At 58.1% G+C, this 19014-nt stretch overlaps 2 protein-coding genes across 2 annotated transcripts; both read left to right on the top strand.

Moving 5' to 3' along the window:
• The first annotated feature begins 317 nt into the window (after nt 1-317).
• Nucleotides 318-12526, top strand: PIK3R2 (phosphoinositide-3-kinase regulatory subunit 2). The gene is made up of 16 exons (XM_037022532.2): nt 318-473; nt 2266-3002; nt 5684-5776; nt 6106-6156; nt 6239-6370; nt 6461-6671; nt 7081-7166; nt 7306-7414; nt 7500-7598; nt 7764-7944; nt 8033-8158; nt 9201-9343; nt 9573-9749; nt 10565-10636; nt 10808-10978; nt 11314-12526. Exons 2-16 carry the CDS (start codon nt 2681-2683, stop codon nt 11519-11521), a joined length of 2181 nt encoding a protein of 726 aa, XP_036878427.1. The 5' UTR covers nt 318-473; nt 2266-2680; the 3' UTR covers nt 11522-12526.
• Nucleotides 12527-14899: 2373 nt separating this feature from the next.
• On the top strand, nt 14900-18522 carry IFI30 (IFI30 lysosomal thiol reductase). The gene is made up of 7 exons (XM_037022604.2): nt 14900-15073; nt 16105-16287; nt 16375-16449; nt 16665-16757; nt 17536-17688; nt 18096-18149; nt 18228-18522. Exons 1-7 carry the CDS (start codon nt 14963-14965, stop codon nt 18288-18290), a joined length of 732 nt encoding a protein of 243 aa, XP_036878499.1. The 5' UTR covers nt 14900-14962; the 3' UTR covers nt 18291-18522.
• Nucleotides 18523-19014: the final 492 nt, after the last annotated feature.

The raw sequence follows: 19014 nt of genomic DNA, 5'->3' as shown, positions 1-19014 counted from the left end.
ACCAAGCACACACTCGGTTCTTTCCAGAAAGTCTCCTCAGTCTCGAGGCTCAGCCTTTATTCCGCCAGCCCAGCTGTAGCGCGCTCGGCCGTTTCCGGAATCGCTCGGACGTCTCTAAGCCCACCCAAGTCGAGTTGAGCTGAGCTTCGGGATTCCTCGTCTGACCCGATTGCGCTCGGCTATTTCCGGACATGATCGGCTATCTCAGAGCACTCGCAACCCTCCAGTCCCGCGGGAGTATGTTCGGCTCTTTCCGGGAGCACTCGCTCTCAGCCTCGGCCTCGTGTCACCCTCCCGACCCGAAAATGCTCGGCCATTTCCGCAGGGGGCGGGCCCGGCCGTTCGGTACCGCGGCGGCGGCGAAGGCGGGGATCCCGCGGCTGCGGCGACGGCGGCCGCGGTGGAGCCGCGGGTCGGACTTGGCCCTGCGTGACGGCGGCCCCAGCTGCAGCGGCGGTGGCGGCCGCGATCCGGTAAGTCTGGCCGGGCCGGCCTGGCAGGCGGGGCTGGGGGTGCGCTCAAATGCGGGACCCTCCGACAGAGTCTGGAAGCCTAAACGCGAGCGCTAGGCTCTATTGGGCCCCGCGGGAACGGGGGCCGCAAAGAGCGGGAGGCCTCGGACTCGACCTGGCAACAGTGCAGCCTGCCCGGGACGGTGGGGCCGGAAAGAGGGAACCCCCCCAGACAGAAATAAGGGACTGGAGTCGCCACCCCAAATGGAAGGAAGCCCTGGCGGGAGTGGGGCGTCTGGCTGTATTGAGGGGCACCCAGGCATTGTGTTAGGCAGACTTGGGTGCAGGAAGGTCAGGGGTCGACCCACTTCCTTTCCCGGCGCTGGACTGCCGGGTGCACGCAGGCTCGAGTGCGCGTCTGAACACGCGTGAGCGCGCAGGCCCTTGAGTCCAGCCTCCGGACCCCCCAGCCAGGCCTGGCCCCTCCACCCCGCCTCTTGAATTCGGGGAGCGCTGGCTCCCTGGGCGCACACTCCGGAGCGTGTGCATACGTGCGCACGCCGGGGCACGGAGGCGGGCGGCAAGGGGATCTGGGCGGTTTTCTGGATGTCCCCTCGCTGGCCCTCAGTTTCCCCACCTGTAGAATGGGAGTTCAGGGACCAGGGAGTGGGTTAGTTGGGACGCCCCGTAATGTGGACACTCTGCTCCCTGCTTGATCAACTCCTGGGGCTCCCGGTGGTCGAGGAGATAAAGCTCCGATCCTCTGCCTGGCGCTCCAGGCCGAGCGTGGTCCCGGCTTTCTTAGAACCACCCTGAGCTCTTGGCAATCAACTTCCGGCTGTCAAGCCTTTGCATGTACTACTCCCTCTGGCAGTACCCCCTCCTAGCCTCTGTGAGGACAGCCCTTTAGAAAAGCACCCCCCAGCCCCTACCCCCCACCTCTCAGAACTGAACTTGCAGGGATGAGACTGAGAGTGTGTTCTATCAGGCTCTGTCTCCCCCAGACAGGGGGCTCCTGGGGTGCGATTGTGGCCCTGCATCCAGCAGCCACCTCCTTGGCAGCTGCAGTGCAGTGCCCTCCCTCGTCCACCCTCTCCTGGCTTCATGTCTACCCTGGGACTAAGGTCCCCTTGGTCTCCTGCTACCCCCCTTATGTTTTGAGCACCTACTCTGGGCCCTCACTGAGCCTCTTCACTCAGTGCCCCTATTTGCGCATCCCCTGCAGAGACCAAAGATTCATTTGCTCAAGACACTTCTAGGCCTTTGCCCATTGGTGGGGCCTTGTCCTGGAACTCCCTACCTCTTTGCTTCCTTCTATGCTACCTGGACCCCTCTTTGGGGCTTCCACAGCACCCACACCCTGAGCGTCTCCATGGCACCCTACCTGCCCCAGACATAACTGTCTGGCCTTGTGGCTACTACCTCCTGAATCCATCCTGGGCTTTGAAATTGGGTAGATCTTGGTTTTTGAGTCCTGGTTTTCTGGCCTACTTAGTAGCCTAACAAAGACCTCCCTGTTCTGAGCCTCAGTTTCTCCATGTTTAACAAGGACGATTAAGAGCTTGTTTGCTGAGCATGTGGTATGCCCAGAGAAGGTTCTTGGTAGCTCCACTCCCCACAACCCCAAGGGGGGGCTGTTATTATACCCACTTTACAGCCAGAGAAACTGAGTCTCAGAAAGGGGTATGGACTGGCCCAAAGTTACCTGGTGAGTTAAGGGATTCTGACCCATAATTTGGGCCCATCTCTGAGTTAGGGCAGGGAGGAGTGAAACCTGGCTGACTCTGACTCTGCCCTGCCCTTCTCTCCCTAGGTCAGTGTCCCAGCCAAGCATGGTGACGGCCTGTGCCCTCGGCCCCCTCGTCTGGCGCAGCTGGAAGAGCCGCCAGCCTCGGGCGCCGATGGCCCACCACGTGAGGGAGTGAGCAGCCTGGCTCTGCCCTTCAGATTGAGGGGGAAAGCAGCGGCTGGGTGACCTGAGACCACGCTGCTGACCCCCTCCTACTAGTTGACGTGGATGGAGCAATGAGTAACCCTTGTCAAGGTGGTGGAATAATGGGAAGCAGGGTGTGAGCAGCCCCCGTGATCACCTGTAACTTCTTGGTGGAAATAACTGTCTGAGTGCCCCAAGCCAACACAGCAGACCCTCCCAGGCCTCCGCCCTGGCTGATGGGGCCACTAGGACCCTCAGCAGCCACCTGATCATCCAGACTCCACCCTGTCAAGCCATGGCTGGTGCTGAAGGCTTCCAGTATCGTGCTCTGTACCCATTTCGCCGGGAGCGGCCAGAGGACCTGGAGCTGCTGCCAGGTGATGTGCTGGTGGTGAGCCGGGCAGCCCTGCAGGTGTTGGGAGTGGCCGAGGGCAGCGAACGCTGCCCACAGAATGTAGGCTGGATGCCTGGCCTCAACGAGCGCACGCGGCAGCGAGGTGACTTCCCCGGCACCTATGTTGAGTTCCTGGGGCCAGTGGCCCTGGCCCGACCAGGCCCTCGCCCACGTGGTCCCCGCCCACTGCCTGCCAGGCCCCGAGAGGGGCCCCCCGAGCCAGGTGAGCAGCAGAAAGGGGCCCTGGAAGGGGCAGGGTTCCCTTAGACTCTGTTTCCTCTTCTTTCCAGTGGGGCAGTGGGGCGGTGGGGCCTCTTCCAGGGGAGGAGGAATAAGGACATTTAGTCAGTCTGCAAGTGTCAAGGACTGGATGCGTTTCACCACACTGGGAACACAGCAGTGGGCACAAGGCCTGGCCCTGCCCTCGTGGGGCTTATGGTTCAAGAAGTGATAAGACTGTGATTTGGTAACCACAGATTCATTGAGGAGGGAGTCTCACATGGGGAGAGCTGGATGTGAAGGGCTGCAGGCAGCAGACACAGCAAGGGCAAAGGCCGGGAGGTGGGGCCATAATGGTCTGCTGAGGAGAGTGAGGAAGGAAGGGGCAACAGGGGCTGCTTCATAAGATTGATAAGGCCTTGGGCTTCATAAGGCTAATTTTGATGATAATGGGGAGTGTTCGGGAGGATTCAGAGGCTCAATTTAGCCTCCTCCTGTGGTTTGCAGACAGAGTCCTTTGAGTACACCCTTTGTTACCCTGATTTTAACCAGTTTCCAAAATGAAAGGAGCCATAAGGCCAAAACAGGGCAGGATGCTCAGCCAAGACCGTGCAGCACACTCGGTGCAAAGACCCCACACGCCTCCCCAAAGACCTTTGGCCATCCCCACTTCCAAGGGATGTGCTGAGAGGAGAATCAAGTGAACTGAGTGAGTGCTGAACTTGCTCTGTGGGACTTGCTCCAGGGAAATTGAGGCTCTGCTTGTGGGGATGCCTGCGCAATGCCTGGTGCAGTCTGCTCTGATCCTCCCAGCAGCCCAGTAAGGCCCTGAGGTGCGAGAGGGTCAAGCCACCCACTTGAGGCCATCACCCAGTGAAAGCCACGGCCCTGGGAGGTGCCACGGCCCTATCCTTTGGCCTGCCTTGTTTTGGGCCAGAGGGACACTGATGCCCAAAGAGGATCAAGCCGGAGTCCCACAGCATGGGGCAGAATAGGGACCACCCAGACGGTGTGGTGCTGGCCAGAGCCCTGTAGCATCTGGCACCTCCCCGGCCCGGAGGGGCAGGAGGCGGCCCCATCCGGGCTCCCTGCCAGAGTCTGCCTCTCCCCCTGGTAACAGCCGCCTCCCTCCTCTGCCTGGCCTCAGGCCAGCCACCGCACACTTGCCCACTCGCGGTGTCCACCCAGCCCTGCCCTCCAAATCTTTCAAGCCATGTGCCTTGCCAGGGCCAGCCCTCACCAGGCCTCAGTTTCCTCATGTGGGAAGGGGGTGGACTGGCCCCTCTGCACCTCAGGCTGTGACCCTCCAGCACCCCGAGACCACTAACCAACATGCTGATTCAACCCCAAGCAGAGAACTGAGCTCTGAACCCCAGTGTCAACTCAGTCCCCAGGGGAAGGTTGCTCCCTCTCAGAGCCTCAGGTTCTCCCCTGTAAGACAGAGGTGGCGTCTGTCCTGATGGGACCTCCCTCCCCGTTTTGAAAAATGGTTACAGTCCTATTTCAGAGCTGGATTTCAGAACTGTAGTCCCCCCACCAGCCAGGACGTCACTCACCTCCTCTCCCCTATTTTTTTTTTGGCATTTTTGACACGGCTGGGCCTGCCCTTCTTCAGCTTGAAGCGCCACCTGGCCCATCACTCAGGGAGGCCCCGCAGGCCCCAGCTTGCCCCTGCTGTGTACCAAGGCGTCCCCGCCACGGGCCGCATCAAATGGTGGCAGAGCACGCCTGAACACAAAGGGCCCAGTGGAGCGGGAAACGCAGGGCCCAGAGCAGGCTGGGCCAGGGAGGCCCCTGGCTCCCACCAGGAGGGCTTTCAGCATTTTTTAAATTGAGGGAAATAATTTTTTAAAAGTAAAATGACTTAGAAAATGAAGAAAGGTCCTTGGAATGAGGTGTTCTGATCCAGACAGGGATGTTTTCCTTTTACCCCTTTTCAACCACTTTGTTGTTCCTACTAACAAAGGAGAGATGATGCCATCGGCCAGGTTCTTAGTTGAAGAAACTGAGGCAGGTCCCTGTGCCAGGGTTGCATAGCTCTAACCTGTTGTATGAGTTTCCCGTGGCTGCTGCAATGAACTACCACAAACTGGGTGGCTTCAAACCACAGGAGTTTTATTTTCTCATGGTTTTGGAGGCTGCAAGTCCAAAATCAAGGTGTCAGCAAGGCCTCCTGAAACTCTAGGGGAGGGTTCTTCCTGCTGCTTCCAGTTTCTGATGGCCCCAGTGTTCCTTAGCTTGTGGCAGTGTCAGCCCAGCCCCTCCCTCTGTGGTCACATGGCCTTCTCTTCCTATAAAGACACCGGTCGTTGGATTTAGGGTCCTTAAAATCCAAGATGACCTGGTCTTCAAGTTCTTACCTTAATTATATCTACAAAGACCCTATTTCTAAATAAGGTCATAGGGATCAGGATGTGGACATATCATTTAGAGGATGCTAAGTAACCCGCTACAGCTGGTCCGTCTAAAGTTATGTGTGTGTGTGAGCTGATATTTTATTCCAGAAAATTGTTTCCCACCAACTGGGCCCTCCCAGCCCTTCCAGCTGGGCCTTGGGGCTTCCCCAGGATGATGGTCCAGATGCCAGGCATTTGCCTGGAGCTGACCGAGCTGAGGTCCAGGGGGCAAAAAGAGGGGCTGGGGACCTTCCAACAACCCTGCCAACATGCTGTCCACTCCTGCCAGGCCTCACGCTCCCTGACCTGCCTGAGCAGTTCTCTCCGCCTGACGTGGCTCCCCCAGTCCTGGTGAAGCTTGTGGAGGCCATTGAGCGGACAGGTGAGCCTCAGCCTGGCTGCAGCTCCTGTACTCTGCTTGCTTACCTCTGGCTATGGGCAGCTTATCCTCTATCAGGGCTGCTGGGTTCACTCTGCATGAGAAGAAGCTAAGGCTGAGTGCTCGGGGTCTCCACGCTGAACTGGGGCAGGAATGACCCCAGGGGAGATGGGAATGTGAACCTCAGATCTGCCACCGCACATGTTGTGTCCTCTGCCACCATCTCCCGCCCTTACTCCTGCTCTTATCTTTGGGAGGTTGAGAGCCACCCCAGGCCCCCTACAGCTTGTCTTGCCTGGCGTGGAGCTGACCCACCCTTCCCCTTCCCCCAGGCCCAGACAGCGAATCCCTCTACAGGCCTGAGCCGCCGGCAACGCGCACAGGTGAGAGGAAGCTGCGATGGGCAGGGTGCGGGAGGAGCTGGCCAGGCCACCTTGACTGACATGTGAGCCCCTGCGCCCTCAGACTGGTCCCTGAGTGACGTGGAGCAGTGGGACGCTGCAGCCCTGTCGGACGGCGTCAAGGGCTTCCTGCTGGCGCTGCCCGCGCCCCTCGTAACGCCCGAGGCCGCAGCCGAGGCGCGCCGGGCCCTGCGGGGTGAGCTGTCGGGAAGCCCAGGATGGGAAGGGGCAAAGGGTGCACGGGCGCCGTCCCTGGCTCATCCTGCCCTGGCCATTATGTCCGCAGAGGCCGCGGAGCCCGTGGGGCCGACGCTGGAGCCCCCGACGCTGCCGCTTCACCGCGCGCTCACGCTGCGCTTCCTGCTCCAGCACCTGGGCCGGGTGGCCCGGCGCGCACCCGCCCCTGGTCTCGCGGTGCGGGCCCTGAGCGCCACCTTTGGGCCGCTGGTGCTCCATGCGCCACCGCCCTCGCCGCCGCCAGGGGGCGCGCCCGACGGGTGAGCGGGCAGTGACGGAGAGGGCGAGGCCAGGAGGGGTCTAGATGACGAGAACAGTGCACAGGGTCCTGGGGAAGAGGCCAGAGCTATTGAGGGTGGAGGCTAGAATGGGTAACAAGACTGGGACTCGGCTTCCAGGAAGACTGTAGCAGAGCTTGGGCCCTGGGACAGTGGGTCCTAGACCTAAGGGGAGTCACATGGGTGGTACCCGCACCTTCCTTTGTTGCCCTACACCAGATGCGGGACTCCTGTTTGTCCTGTGAGCATTTATTGAACGCTTAATGCATATATGTAAACAAGAGTTGGCCTCCAACACCTGCCTGCAGCATCTACCCTTCTTCCCTGCACATGCAAGATCATGTGCACACCAGGCCCTACCCAGTATTCACCGCACTCTCCTTCCCCTTAGGACTGAGCCCAACCCCGACTTCCCTGTACTGCTGGTGGAGAAGTTGCTTCAAGAACATCTGGAGGAACAGGAGGTGGCACCCCCAGGTGATTCCCCCCAGCCTTGATTTTTCTCTTATTGGGGGTCATGAATGCTGACTAGGGTTATCAGCAGGCTCGGTTGCAATGGGAGCCGACCACAGTATACAATGGGTGCTCAATGTGCATTTGTCTTCCTGTCCCCCAGCACTGCCGCCTAAACCCCCCAAGGCCAAGCTAGCCCCTGTAGGCCTGGCCAATGGGGGCAGTCCACCCTCCTTGCAGGATGCTGAGTGGTACTGGGGTGACATCTCCAGGTAGGGTTGATGTGTGCAGTGTGATGTGGTGGGTGGGTCCTGAAGGGCACTGGGTAGATGTCCCCAATCTTGGGTGTCCTCACAGGGAGGAGGTGAATGAGAAACTTCGGGACACACCTGATGGCACCTTTCTGGTCCGAGATGCATCCAGCAAGATCCAGGGGGAATACACGCTGACCCTCAGGTGGGGGCCTCTCCCGGAATGACTGAAGAGGTGGGAGGGAGGACATCCAGGTCAGAAGACAGTTGCATGGGGTGTGGGATATGTGCGAGTCATGGCAGGGGGTCTGGGGGTTGAGGCTGCGGGTTCTGCCAGTTGCTGATGGCTCCACCCTACTCCCACCCCTAGGAAAGGCGGGAACAACAAGCTGATCAAGGTCTTCCACCGGGACGGGCACTATGGCTTCTCAGAGCCGCTCACCTTCTGCTCAGTCGTTGACCTCATCACCCACTACCGCCATGAGTCGCTGGCCCAGTACAACGCCAAATTGGACACTCGGCTCCTTTACCCTGTGTCCAAGTACCAGCAGGTCTGGGGTTGGGGTGTGAGCCAGAGAGAGCAGCAACTGGCCAGTCCCGGGCCTCCGTTCCTTCTCTGATCACACTGGGTGTCCCTAGGACCAGATCGTCAAGGAGGACAGTGTGGAGGCAGTGGGAGCGCAACTCAAAGTCTACCACCAGCAGTACCAGGACAAGAGCCGCGAGTATGACCAGCTCTACGAGGAGTACACACGCACCTCCCAGGTATTGCAGGTCTGCCCAGATGGGGAGCCCCAGGCACGGAGAGGCAGTGGTGAGGCTGCAGGCACAGACATCTGCTCCCAGATCACAGAGCAGGCACTGAGCACCAAGACTACCCTCAAATGGTTGAAATAAATGCACATGGCTTAAAAAGAAAGAGGAGGAGGCACTAACCAGCCTCCCAGGAGCAGACCAGACCTAGGCGATGTCTCAGTTGAGCCTCTGTGGGTGTCTGAGCCTCAGTTTCCCCACCTATAAACTGGAACTGTGGCTCTTAATTACTTCTCCATCACCTTCAACCTGGATGTTATTGAAATTGCTAATATCAGTCTGACAATGGGTTGACCAACACAGAGTCACAGAGGTCAGGGGAAAAGAGCAGCATCTTTTAAAACAGGGAAGGGGGAGGTTTTATCACTCATGGACTGTGTTAAAGGACTGTGTCAATTAACTTCTGTTAAGTTGATAACGCAGCTTATTCAGATTAAACATCCCATCCCAAGCAGGAATTTCTCCTGTAGTCCCTGAGGAATTTTTTTCTTGTTTCCTTTCTTACTGATGAGTCATCTGAGTCTCAGAATGGACAAGACTCCTGTCTGGAATTGGCTAGAACACTGTGATCGTGGAAGTGACTGAAGCCCCTGAGCCTGAGTTTCCTTATTAATAGTTCTGACTTTGTAGGAGGCTATTGGCAGGTTCTGTGAGATGGTACATGGAAAGTACTCGGTGCAACATCTACCCTGAGAAGCAACCCCATGAAACTGTAGCAACTAGATTAATCACTAATTCTCAGCAGTGCCAACAGATCCAGGTGTTTGTAAGGTACCCAAAGGAGGAACTAAAGGAAGAGTGGGTTTGGGAAGTGGGGTTTTGAAGACTGAATAGGAGTTCATTTGGCACAACGGGTGCTTACAAGAATGATGCACCTGGTGAAGGGAACAGTCTCTGAACAAAGTCTCCATATCAGACTTGTGATCTGCCTTCATCTCACCTGATGGACTTGTGGAGAGTCCCAGGAATTGCTAAGATTCACCCCCTCCTCCAGGAACTACAAATGAAGCGCACAGCAATTGAGGCCTTCAATGAGACCATCAAAATCTTCGAAGAGCAGGGTCAAACACAAGAGAAGTGTAGCAAGGAATATCTGGAGCGCTTCCGGCGTGAAGGCAATGAGAAAGAGATGCAAAGGTGAGTCTGGCGCCTCTGCCCTGCCCTACCCCACGCCAATCTGTCACAGTGCAGTGGGGAAAGAAAGGAAATAAAGAGGGCAGCCTGGGTTACGGGGGGGACAGAGTCATTTGAAATGGGCTTTGAAGGGTGAATAAAAGTTCACCAGCAAAAGACATCAGGGAAACAGCATATGCAAAGGCTTAGAGGGTGGGAGCCCTCTGATGCCTCTGAGCTATTCCTCCGACAGGATCCTGCTGAACTCAGAACGACTCAAATCTCGCATTGCGGAGATCCACGAGAGCCGCACAAAGCTGGAGCAGGAGCTGCGAGCCCAGGCCTCAGACAACCGGGAGATAGACAAGCGCATGAACAGCCTCAAGCCAGATCTGATGCAGCTGCGCAAGATTCGAGACCAGTATCTTGTGTGAGTGCCTGGCTCTGTGCTCACGTGCAGGTCTCCCACTGGTGCAAGGCACCTGGTGAGGAGATCTCTGCAGGCATCTCTCACTTTCACTACCAAGTGGCCCCACCTATCCCTCAGGACCTCTCCTCTGTCCACAAGCCGCCCCTCTCCCTCTCAATCAGGCCCCTCCTGGCCCCCTCAGAAGGGCCACCTGAGGGTCAGCCTCAACCTCATTGTTGTCTGTGAAGTGGGGACTGGGAGCCTGGGACAGAATCTACTCCATGAGTACCACCTGTGTGACCCCAGCCTGGGCTCAAACCCCACCTCTCCCGCCGACCCACTGAGGGCTTCTTCAAGGGCTTCCCCCTCCCCCTGGGCCTCCTGTGCACCTGCTGTGTGGCAGGTACCGTGCCAAGCACTGGGCACACATAAGCTCATTTTGTCCTCAAAGTCTTTTGCAAAGCTTCCCCTTTACAGCCTGAGGAAAATGAGGTACAGATGAGACAGCTGCCCTGTGTGAGGCGCATGGGCGTGCAGCCCCCTGGACTGAGCCCGTGGTAGTGGTAAGACCTTGCCGGGATGGCATGTATTGGGGTCTCAATAAGTGTTAACAGAAACAATACATAGCTGGGTTCCCTGGCAGCACCCAAGGAGCCCCAGCTGGGTTCAAGCTGTCCTTGGCCAAGCTGGCCCCTTGTGGCAATCCAGAGCATCGCACCCAGAACCAGCAACCACTAGGTCAGCCCTTGTTGACTACAGCCATGCTGCACTGGCCAGTGCGGGGGGGGGCGTCCTACCATGGAACAGCACAAGCCCACTTTTCCTCTTCCTCCCAGCTGGCTTACTCAGAAAGGCGCCCGGCAGAAGAAAATCAACGAGTGGTTGGGGATCAAAAATGAGACTGAGGAGTGAGTGATCACCTGGAGAGGGGCAGGGAGGGCTTCCCAGAAGAGGGGTCATTTTGCTGGGCTTTGCAGAATGAGTAGGAGTTCACCAGGGAGGGCGCATTGTCCAGGCAGCAGGGAGGCCTTGGCGGCTGGTGGCTGAGTGACCAGTGCGCCTCCCTGCTGCCCCCGCAGCCAGTATGCGCTGATGGAGGATGAGGACGACCTCCCCCACCACGAAGAACGCACATGGTATGTGGGCAAGATCAACCGCACACAGGCTGAGGAAATGCTGAGCGGCAAGCGGGATGGCACCTTCCTCATCCGCGAGAGCAGCCAGCGGGGCTGCTATGCCTGCTCTGTGGTGTGAGTGCCTCGCGGGGCGGCCGAGAGTGGGCTGGAGGGGGTTATCTGCGCATTCCTTCCCAGAGCTCCCATTGAGCACCTGCCCCGTGCTAGGTCTTGAGAGGACAGCTGGGAAGATGCCCCCTGGTGGCTGCCACAGTGAGAAAGGATAGTTGGGGACAGGGAAGGAAGTGGGGATAGTGCCCAGGCAAGAGATGGTGGGGTCAGGACCAGCTGGGGGATCTAGGAAATGGGAAACACAAGCTCCCGACGGGGTCAACTGGCAAGATTGGTAGGGCCAAGGTGGGAGGGCCCGGTGGGGGCCCACCTGACCTCCCCTTCACCCACCCCTGCAGGGTGGACGGCGACACCAAGCACTGTGTTATCTATCGCACGGCCACAGGCTTTGGCTTCGCGGAGCCCTACAACCTGTACGGGTCACTGAAGGAGCTGGTGCTGCACTACCAGCACGCCTCGCTGGTACAGCACAATGATGCGCTCACGGTCACCCTCGCCCATCCCGTGCGGGCCCCGGGCCCTGGGCCCCCTGCCTCTGCCCGCTGACTGCTGAGCAGGGGAACTGGCCCAGCAGAGCCGCACTGAGCCTAGAGCCTGCGGCAGCAGCTGCATTTGGGTCTCCATCTCTGTCTCTGCCTCTTCTTGTGGATTTTCTCTGACTCTTTATGGGTCTCTCCCTGGCTCTTTCTCCCTATGTCCCTCTTTGAAACCCATGTCTCTTTCCATTGGTTTCTCTTCTGTTGTGTGCCTGTCTCCATCTCTTCCCCTGAGTCTCTCTCCATCTCTCCCTGTGATTGTCTTTATCCGCATCTGTCCATCTGTTTGTCTCTCTTGGTGTCTTTCCCTCCATGTCTGTGTTGGGGGTCCCACCTCCCCAACCCCATTCCCTCCTGCTCCTTGGGCACTGCCCTACCCATGGCTCTGGCCACCCCCAACCCTGTGCCCTGCCCACCACAGGCCCCTGGGGTCCCCAAAGCCCCACCTGGCTGCACCTGCCATGTTTACAGAGGCCCCTGGGCTGTGCGGCCCCAGCCTGGGTGCCCCAATTTTTAAGCCATAGACCTGGGGTCAGGGCAGGAAGGAACTTCACTTGGCCGCTTCCAAGAACCTCAGCCGGGACATTTGGGGCTGGGCGGGCGGGACCCGCCCCACAGACCCCAACTTCCCCTCTAAAGCCTGAAGTGAAACCTGCCACAGGGTTATCCCCAGGAGGGGGCCACTACTGAGAAGCTCTGCCTAAGATAGAAAATAATTAAAAATAAACCAGTGAGCTGGCCCCATCCAGCCCCAGGCCTCTCAAGAATCGAGGCTGCTGGCACTGCAGGGGCGGCCAAGATGCACCAGTGCAAGTCCGAGGCTTCTCCCATCACGTTGGGCTCTGATTTCATTCTTCCTTGACTGTAAAGCCTTCTCTTCTCTCCTCTTTTGGAACAAGAGCCCTGGATTTTTACGCTGCCCGCCGACCCTTCCTCCTGCCTGCTCGGCTAGACTGGTGGGCAGGTTTTGTATGGTACGTTGATACTGATAATGGATATAAAACATTGAACACGGTGAATGCTTCTGTTGTCAGTGACAGGCTTCTCTGCAGCACATGTGCTGGCAGTCCTGGCATTCAGGGGGTCACACAGACCCAGGGTTTAACTCCAGGCCACCCATGCAGGCTGACGACCTACCCCCACTGCAGCCCAGTTTAGCTGCACGTGTCCAGAGTTGAGAGACCGGCCCAAGGTCACCCACAGAGGCTCAAACCCTGAGCTCTGCCCTACTCCCCACCTGCTTGCTCAAGGGACCCCAGGCCTAGGCTCAGCTCCTCACTAGTGTCCAGGCTGGCTCTGTACTGCCCACCTCATCCCCACCAGGTTTGAGTCCCTGCACTTAGTCACCAGCCATGCCTTTGGGAAAGTCACCTCCCCTCTAATGTGCTGCCTCCTCGTCAGGCAGGCAGTGGTCACAATCCCCAGGCCACCCAGAGGGGTCCCCCATGTCCTTGATACCCTCAGGGCCAATCCCTCCCCGCTTACTTTCTGGCCTCTTTTTCCACACCAGCCCCTGGCACTCAGGGGGCCTCTGGCCTGAACGCCTCCCGTTCACCATGACTCCCTTCCCAAGCTCACTGTTCCTTGTCCCTCCCCTCCCAATACACACCTGTTCTCTGGGCCTAACGTGCCCCATGGGCATGAACAGAATGCACAAAGCTGCCCTCTGAGAGCCCCCACATCTTCCTAAGCACTGTCCCCACTGTGTCTCCAGTCAGGAGGTATCCCATAAACAACTCCAACCCAGACACTGCCTCCCTGGTGGACTCCACCCATGGCATGGGTGGACATAATAAAGGTCACTTTCCCAATCCCATGAGACCAGCCAGGCAGAGCCTATAGGCAAAGGGTAACAGCCCACACGCCAGGGCCTTCACTCAGCCACCAGCTGGGTAACCTTGGGAAAGTTACCTCCCTTCTCCGATCCTGTTTCCTCTTACCAAGTGGGGTCAGTAGTTGCTACTCCTGCCCCCAGGGTGTCTCTGGAAAGTTCATCAAATGGGTGGGGTTACTGCTTATGAAATTTATCCAATAGGGCTTGTGCTGTGTAATCTCAGAAAAATTGTAGCCATTATGTTTAGTGTTATTTCTTCCTACCTGCTCACTACCGGGCAACACACACTAACTCCCCAAAGCTGTGCTGCTTGGTTTTGTGGAGGCTTCAGGAAGGAAATGGGTTTGGTGCAGAGTCCAAAGGGATGGGATGTAGTGCTCACCCAGACACGGGGACCTCAGGGAAACCCTGGCTCCCAAATCTGCTTCTGTGAGTATAGACACCAGAGCTGGACAGGCACACAGGCTGTGTTGCCAGTGATCTGTCTGTATCCAGGCCAGGTTTGGGTGTTTGCTCCCGGGGGGTTTGGTCCTGTGTCATACCTGGCATTTGGGGCCCTGCAAACTATGAATGCCTTGGGGATTCCTCCAACACCCCAGCCCCCAAGCCTTTATCCGGGCCCTTCTCTGCGCCCACACTGCTGTCCTGCGCCAGCAGCTTCCCAGGTTCACAAACCCAGCTGTGCCACTTCTACCCCCAGCGTGGGATGACTTGGCCTCTGAGCTCACCATGGTGGCTTTATTCCCCAAGCCTCACTCGGCTCCCATTTTATGGAAGGGGACTCTGAGAGGCCGTCAGCTGAGGTGCCCAGGACAAACCTGAATCTGGCTGCCTGGTGGCTTTGGGTCCTACACCACCAACCCTCCACCACCATCAATGTACCCCTACACCTGGGGCTTCCTTCCCCCAGCGGGAATACCCCGAGGGCTGGCATGCCGGCATGCCCCCCTCTTCAAGCCTTGGAGGATGAAAAGAAGTAACACCAGCCTCCTATGCCCAAACCCCAGCTGGAGTGGGGCAGGGGTGGGGGCGTGAGGGTGGCCAGAGAAGGGAGGGGCCCCTTTCTGGCCCAGCTGTGATCAAGCCTGCGTCAGCGCAGTGGGACTGGCTGGTGGGTCTGGAGCATTGGGCTGGGAGGCCTCACCCTGGAAGGGGCCAGGGACATGTTCTATGAGTTGTAAATGAGGTGCTTTCCTGGGCCAGGCAATGGATGGCCCCCATCCCAGGGCACAGGAGGGCTCCCTGGCCTAGAGACAGGAGGCTGGATCACCCTGGCAGCTCCCAGAGGGGTCACCTGGCGTGTGGAGACCCTCCCCTTAAGTGTCTCTGTGTCCGTCTCTGAATCCCTCCCCTCCCCTCCTCTCCAGGCGCGCTCGGCCTGGCCTCACGTGCCCCAGAGGTGGGGGAGATCCGAGGGTGGCCGCTTCACTGGGGACCTAGCACCTGGGAAAAGATGACCCAGAGGGAGAAACAACGAGGACTAGTCAGCCGCCGCAGAGCCCGGGAGGCGTGGGCGCCCGGAGGCGGGTCCCGCTCGGAGGCTGGGCCACCGCCCAGTTAAAGGCGGCTCCTTCCCCGGGCTGCTGCTCCCGCCGCCGCATCTTCGCCGCCGCCGTGATGGCCTGGCCGCCACTCGTGCTGCTCCTGCCTCTGCTGCTGCTGGAAGTCCCCGCGGCGGGGCGGGCGTCCCCGCTGGAAATGCGCCCCGAGGGGGCGGCCGCCTGCCAGGTAGGGGCGGTGGCGCGGCTCGCAGGCCCGCGGGAGCCCGGGCTCGGGCTCGGGGGCGGTGGGCGGGCGGCCCCCACCCTCCGTCCACACGGCGCCGGGGAAGGCCGGGTTCCTGACGACGCTGACCTGGGCGATACCAAAAGCGCCCCTAGTTAATGGCCCGGCAGTGCGGCCACGCGCGGAGTCGTTGCGTTTCGCGGTTTTGCCTCTGGGACGCGCAGCTGTCCCTCACCCCAGCCCCGCCCGCCCCGCAACAGGGTGCACGGGATACCCACTGTGTACATCTGGAGCGGGAATGGGGGCTCCTCTCGCAGGGCGAGCCCAGATAAGCTTGCCGGTGGCGCACTCACTAGGTGCTGCTTACTGGGTGCCTTTCGGCCAGGGAAGAGCTCCCGAGTTTCTGGCGCAGAGCAAGCAGATGCCCCTGAGGCTGAGCGACTTGTTCACAACGTCCCGTGCTTTCCCCCGCCCCCCCCCCCCGCCCCCACAGCACACAGCCTGAGCTCTGAAGCTGGAAGCAAGCCCATATTAGGCGCCGCCTCAGCGGTAAAACTTGGGAGAAGTTCACGCGGGCTGGTTGAGAAAAATGAAGAGTCGGCTTGAGTGTAGGGCCTTGCTCAGCCCAGGGCTACGGCTCTGGGGATGAAGTGGCAGCAGTGAGCATGCATTAGCCCCCTGTGGTATGCACCTCTGAGAACGGAGGATTGAGGGCAGTGACCAGAATGTGCGTGCCTTGAATCCTTACTGCATGCAGTTCCCCTGAGCTAGGGGTTTCACCTCACCTGGAGGAAAGCAAGAATCACGTGCATGAATTAAGTGCCTACTGTTGTGCAAGTCTCTTGTCAAATCTATTCTGCAGACAAACTGAGATTTAGGGAGATTTTAGGATGCTGTAAAGTCTCAGAGGCAGGATTCCACCAAGCGTGGTCTGAGAGCAGAGCAAGATGGAGCACCTACTGTTCGTAGCTCCTTTCTGCAAGAGAACCAGGCAGAGCTTTACACCTTCACATCCCTTCCTCCCTCCCTCACAGGCGGGTCAGATGTGCCTGCCGCGGTCCCTTAGGAAGTCTGACGCCCCGCTTGTCAACGTGAGCCTCTACTATGAGTCGCTGTGTTCTGGCTGCCGGTACTTCCTGGTCAGAGAGCTCTTCCCGACGTGGCTGATGGTCCTGGAGATTCTCAATGTCACACTGGTGCCTTATGGAAATGCCCAGGTACAAGGGCACCAGGGAAACTGAGGCATGCAGCCCGGGAGGGGGACACCCCACGGGCCAGCCAGTGCTCACCTTGCTGCCTTACAGGAACAAAACATCAGTGGCAGGTGGGAGTTCACGTGCCAGCATGGTGAGCTGGAGTGCAAACTCAACAAGATGGAGGTGAGCGGCCCCATGAGTTCCCAAGCCAGGGGCACAGAGGCCGGGAGACTGCCTGAGGCAGAAGGCAAAGCGAGGCTCAGAGGGCACTGCAGCCAGCTCCGCCTGCTGCCTGTGTGCCTCCATTTAATTAATCCTTCACTCACTGCTTAGTGGTCTTGGGGTGCTCTGGGCCCACCTCACACTCCTGCCTGCCTACCTACCTCCCCCAACCCCAGGCCTGCCTTTTGGACCAGCTAAAGCCAAAAGCGGCCTTCCTGGCTGTTGTCTGCTTGGAGGGAATGGATGACATGGAGAAAAATCTGAAGCCGGTGAGCAACACCCCTCTCTTGGTCTGGCTTGGGGGACCCTGGCCTTCCCTGCACCCAGACACACCCAAGTTCAAGTTCTGTCCCTGACAGCCACATTCTGTGCAACCCCAGGAGAACAGCGGCCTCTCCTCTCAAAACTTCAATCTCTGAGTCAAAGGAACAAAGATCAGGGTTTCCTGGAGGAGGTGCTTCAGAGCTGGATTTGTTTGAACAAGAAATATGAGGGACACAGATGATGATCCTCACCTGGGGTATAGGGATGACAGGACAGGCCCACCTACGTCCCTGGAGGATTGCAAAAACTCCCAAAGGGATGATTCATCTGCCCTGGTTGTTTATTCATTCATCAAACATCTGGCCTTCCCAAGAGGCCTTGCTGAGACAACTTCAACCCTGAAGAGTCAAAGTGGGCCCAACCAGAGGAGTGCAGAGGAGGAGGATGCACTCAGGAGATTCTGGGGAAGGAGGAGGAAGGGTGTTACTGGTGGAGGGAACAACATGGATGGAAGCTCTGAGGAAAATGAGACACTGCAGGGGACAGGGGCTGTGGGTCTGGTGTTATGGGAAGTAGAACATAGAACAGCCTGAGCCCTCCACTCAGGCAAATATTAAGTGCCTGATGTTTATGGGTATAGTTGCATTGCTGTCCTAACTGTCCCTGTTGCCAGTGAGGAAACAGAAGCTTGGCTTGGGGGGCTGGAGGCGGGACCGTTGGGGAGATAACAGGGAGGAAGCTGAGGCAATGCCCCAGCTTAACAGCACCCCCTTCCACCCTCAGTGCCTGCAGCTCTACGCCCCAAAGGTGTCCCCGGACACCATCATGGAGTGCACAATGGGGGACCGTGGCATGCAACTCATGCATGCCAATGCCCAGCTTACAAACGATCTACAGCCGCCCCACAAATATGTGCCCTGGGTCGTTGTCAATGGGGTAAGAACTCTTGCCTCCTGCTTCCAGGCAAGGACCAGGGTGATGGATGTGCCCACCAGTCTGGGAGGTGGGAGGCAGGGGCCATACTCAGCATCCTTTGTGGCCCCTTCTGGGGCAGGCATGGGTTGGTTGAGTCCCCAGGCAAGGTCCCAGCTCTGTCCTCTGGCTCAACCCCTCTCACCCAGTGTGGGGTCAGCAGAAGAGGGCAGCTAGGGGTGTTTGTTGAATTAATGAATTCATCTGCTGTCTCATGTACTCCCAGTCACCCTTCAAAACCCCAGCCCCAGTGCTCCTCTCCCCTGTACAGAGCGTGCCTTCTGCCTTCCGGGCTCCTCCAGCCTGGGCGCCTCCCTCTGGCCCATCTCTGCATGACTGTATTGTATGACTTCCTGTCTTGCTCTGTGCAGAAACCCTTGAGAGATCTGAGCCAGCTCCTAAGCCTTGTCTGCCGGTTGTACCAGGTAAATTGGATGGGGAACAGAGAGATTCAGCCAATGGGGTAGGGTCTCCTTTCAGGAACTCATGGTCCTCTCCTCCAGGGTGAGAAGCCAGAAGTCTGCCAACACCTGGCCAGCTCCCAGAGGGAAGTCCGTTTCAAGTGAGGCCGGTGCCCTGGAGGAAGCTGATGGAAGAAGAGCAAGAGTTCACCAGCCCTTATTCTTTTGATCGCTGACCCTCAGCAGCTTCTGCTCATTGTCCAGGCAAACTCTACACATTCCATGAAGCCCACACTCAAAATTCAGCCCCAAGATCAAGAATCTTGCCCCAATGAGAACGGTGCTATGTTGAAACCAGTTTAATAAACACTTCTGAATGTTGTGATTCATTTGATAAGTTGGCAAATCCCCTTCTTCTGGACCTCCACAATATTGGGACCCTTGAGAAATTCCCTGTCTGGGAAACGCAGAGCCAAATAGACATCCCTAGTTCCATGAGGGGCACAGATGGGCCAGAGGGGGCAAGAGGGCTGGGGATGCCCAGAGGGGGAGTGAGTAGGTGAGATGGGCCATGGGGCTGGGGTTTTGAAGAGTGACTAGGCATACATTAGGCAGCAGGTGTATTCATGAATTCAATGAACATCCCTAGCTACCGTCTTTTGCTGACCACTCTGGGTGACATAGGTTGAGCCAAGACCTTGCGTGGGGAGTTTAAAGAAGGTGTTCCCTGCAGGGTGGAAAGGAGAGGTCATGGTGTTCCAGGAAAGGGGAACACGGTGTACAAAGGCCTGGCCAACAGCAAAATCTGGAACTAGAATGCCAGGCTGAGGCATCTGAGAACAATGGTGTGTTGTAGATTAATTTTCAACAAAGGAGAAATCTTGATTCT

Source organism: Manis javanica, chromosome 13 (assembly GCF_040802235.1).
Source record: "Manis javanica isolate MJ-LG chromosome 13, MJ_LKY, whole genome shotgun sequence".
In the NCBI taxonomy this organism is placed as follows: Eukaryota; Metazoa; Chordata; class Mammalia; order Pholidota; family Manidae; genus Manis; species Manis javanica.
This window is presented reverse-complemented; position numbering and strand designations above follow the sequence as displayed.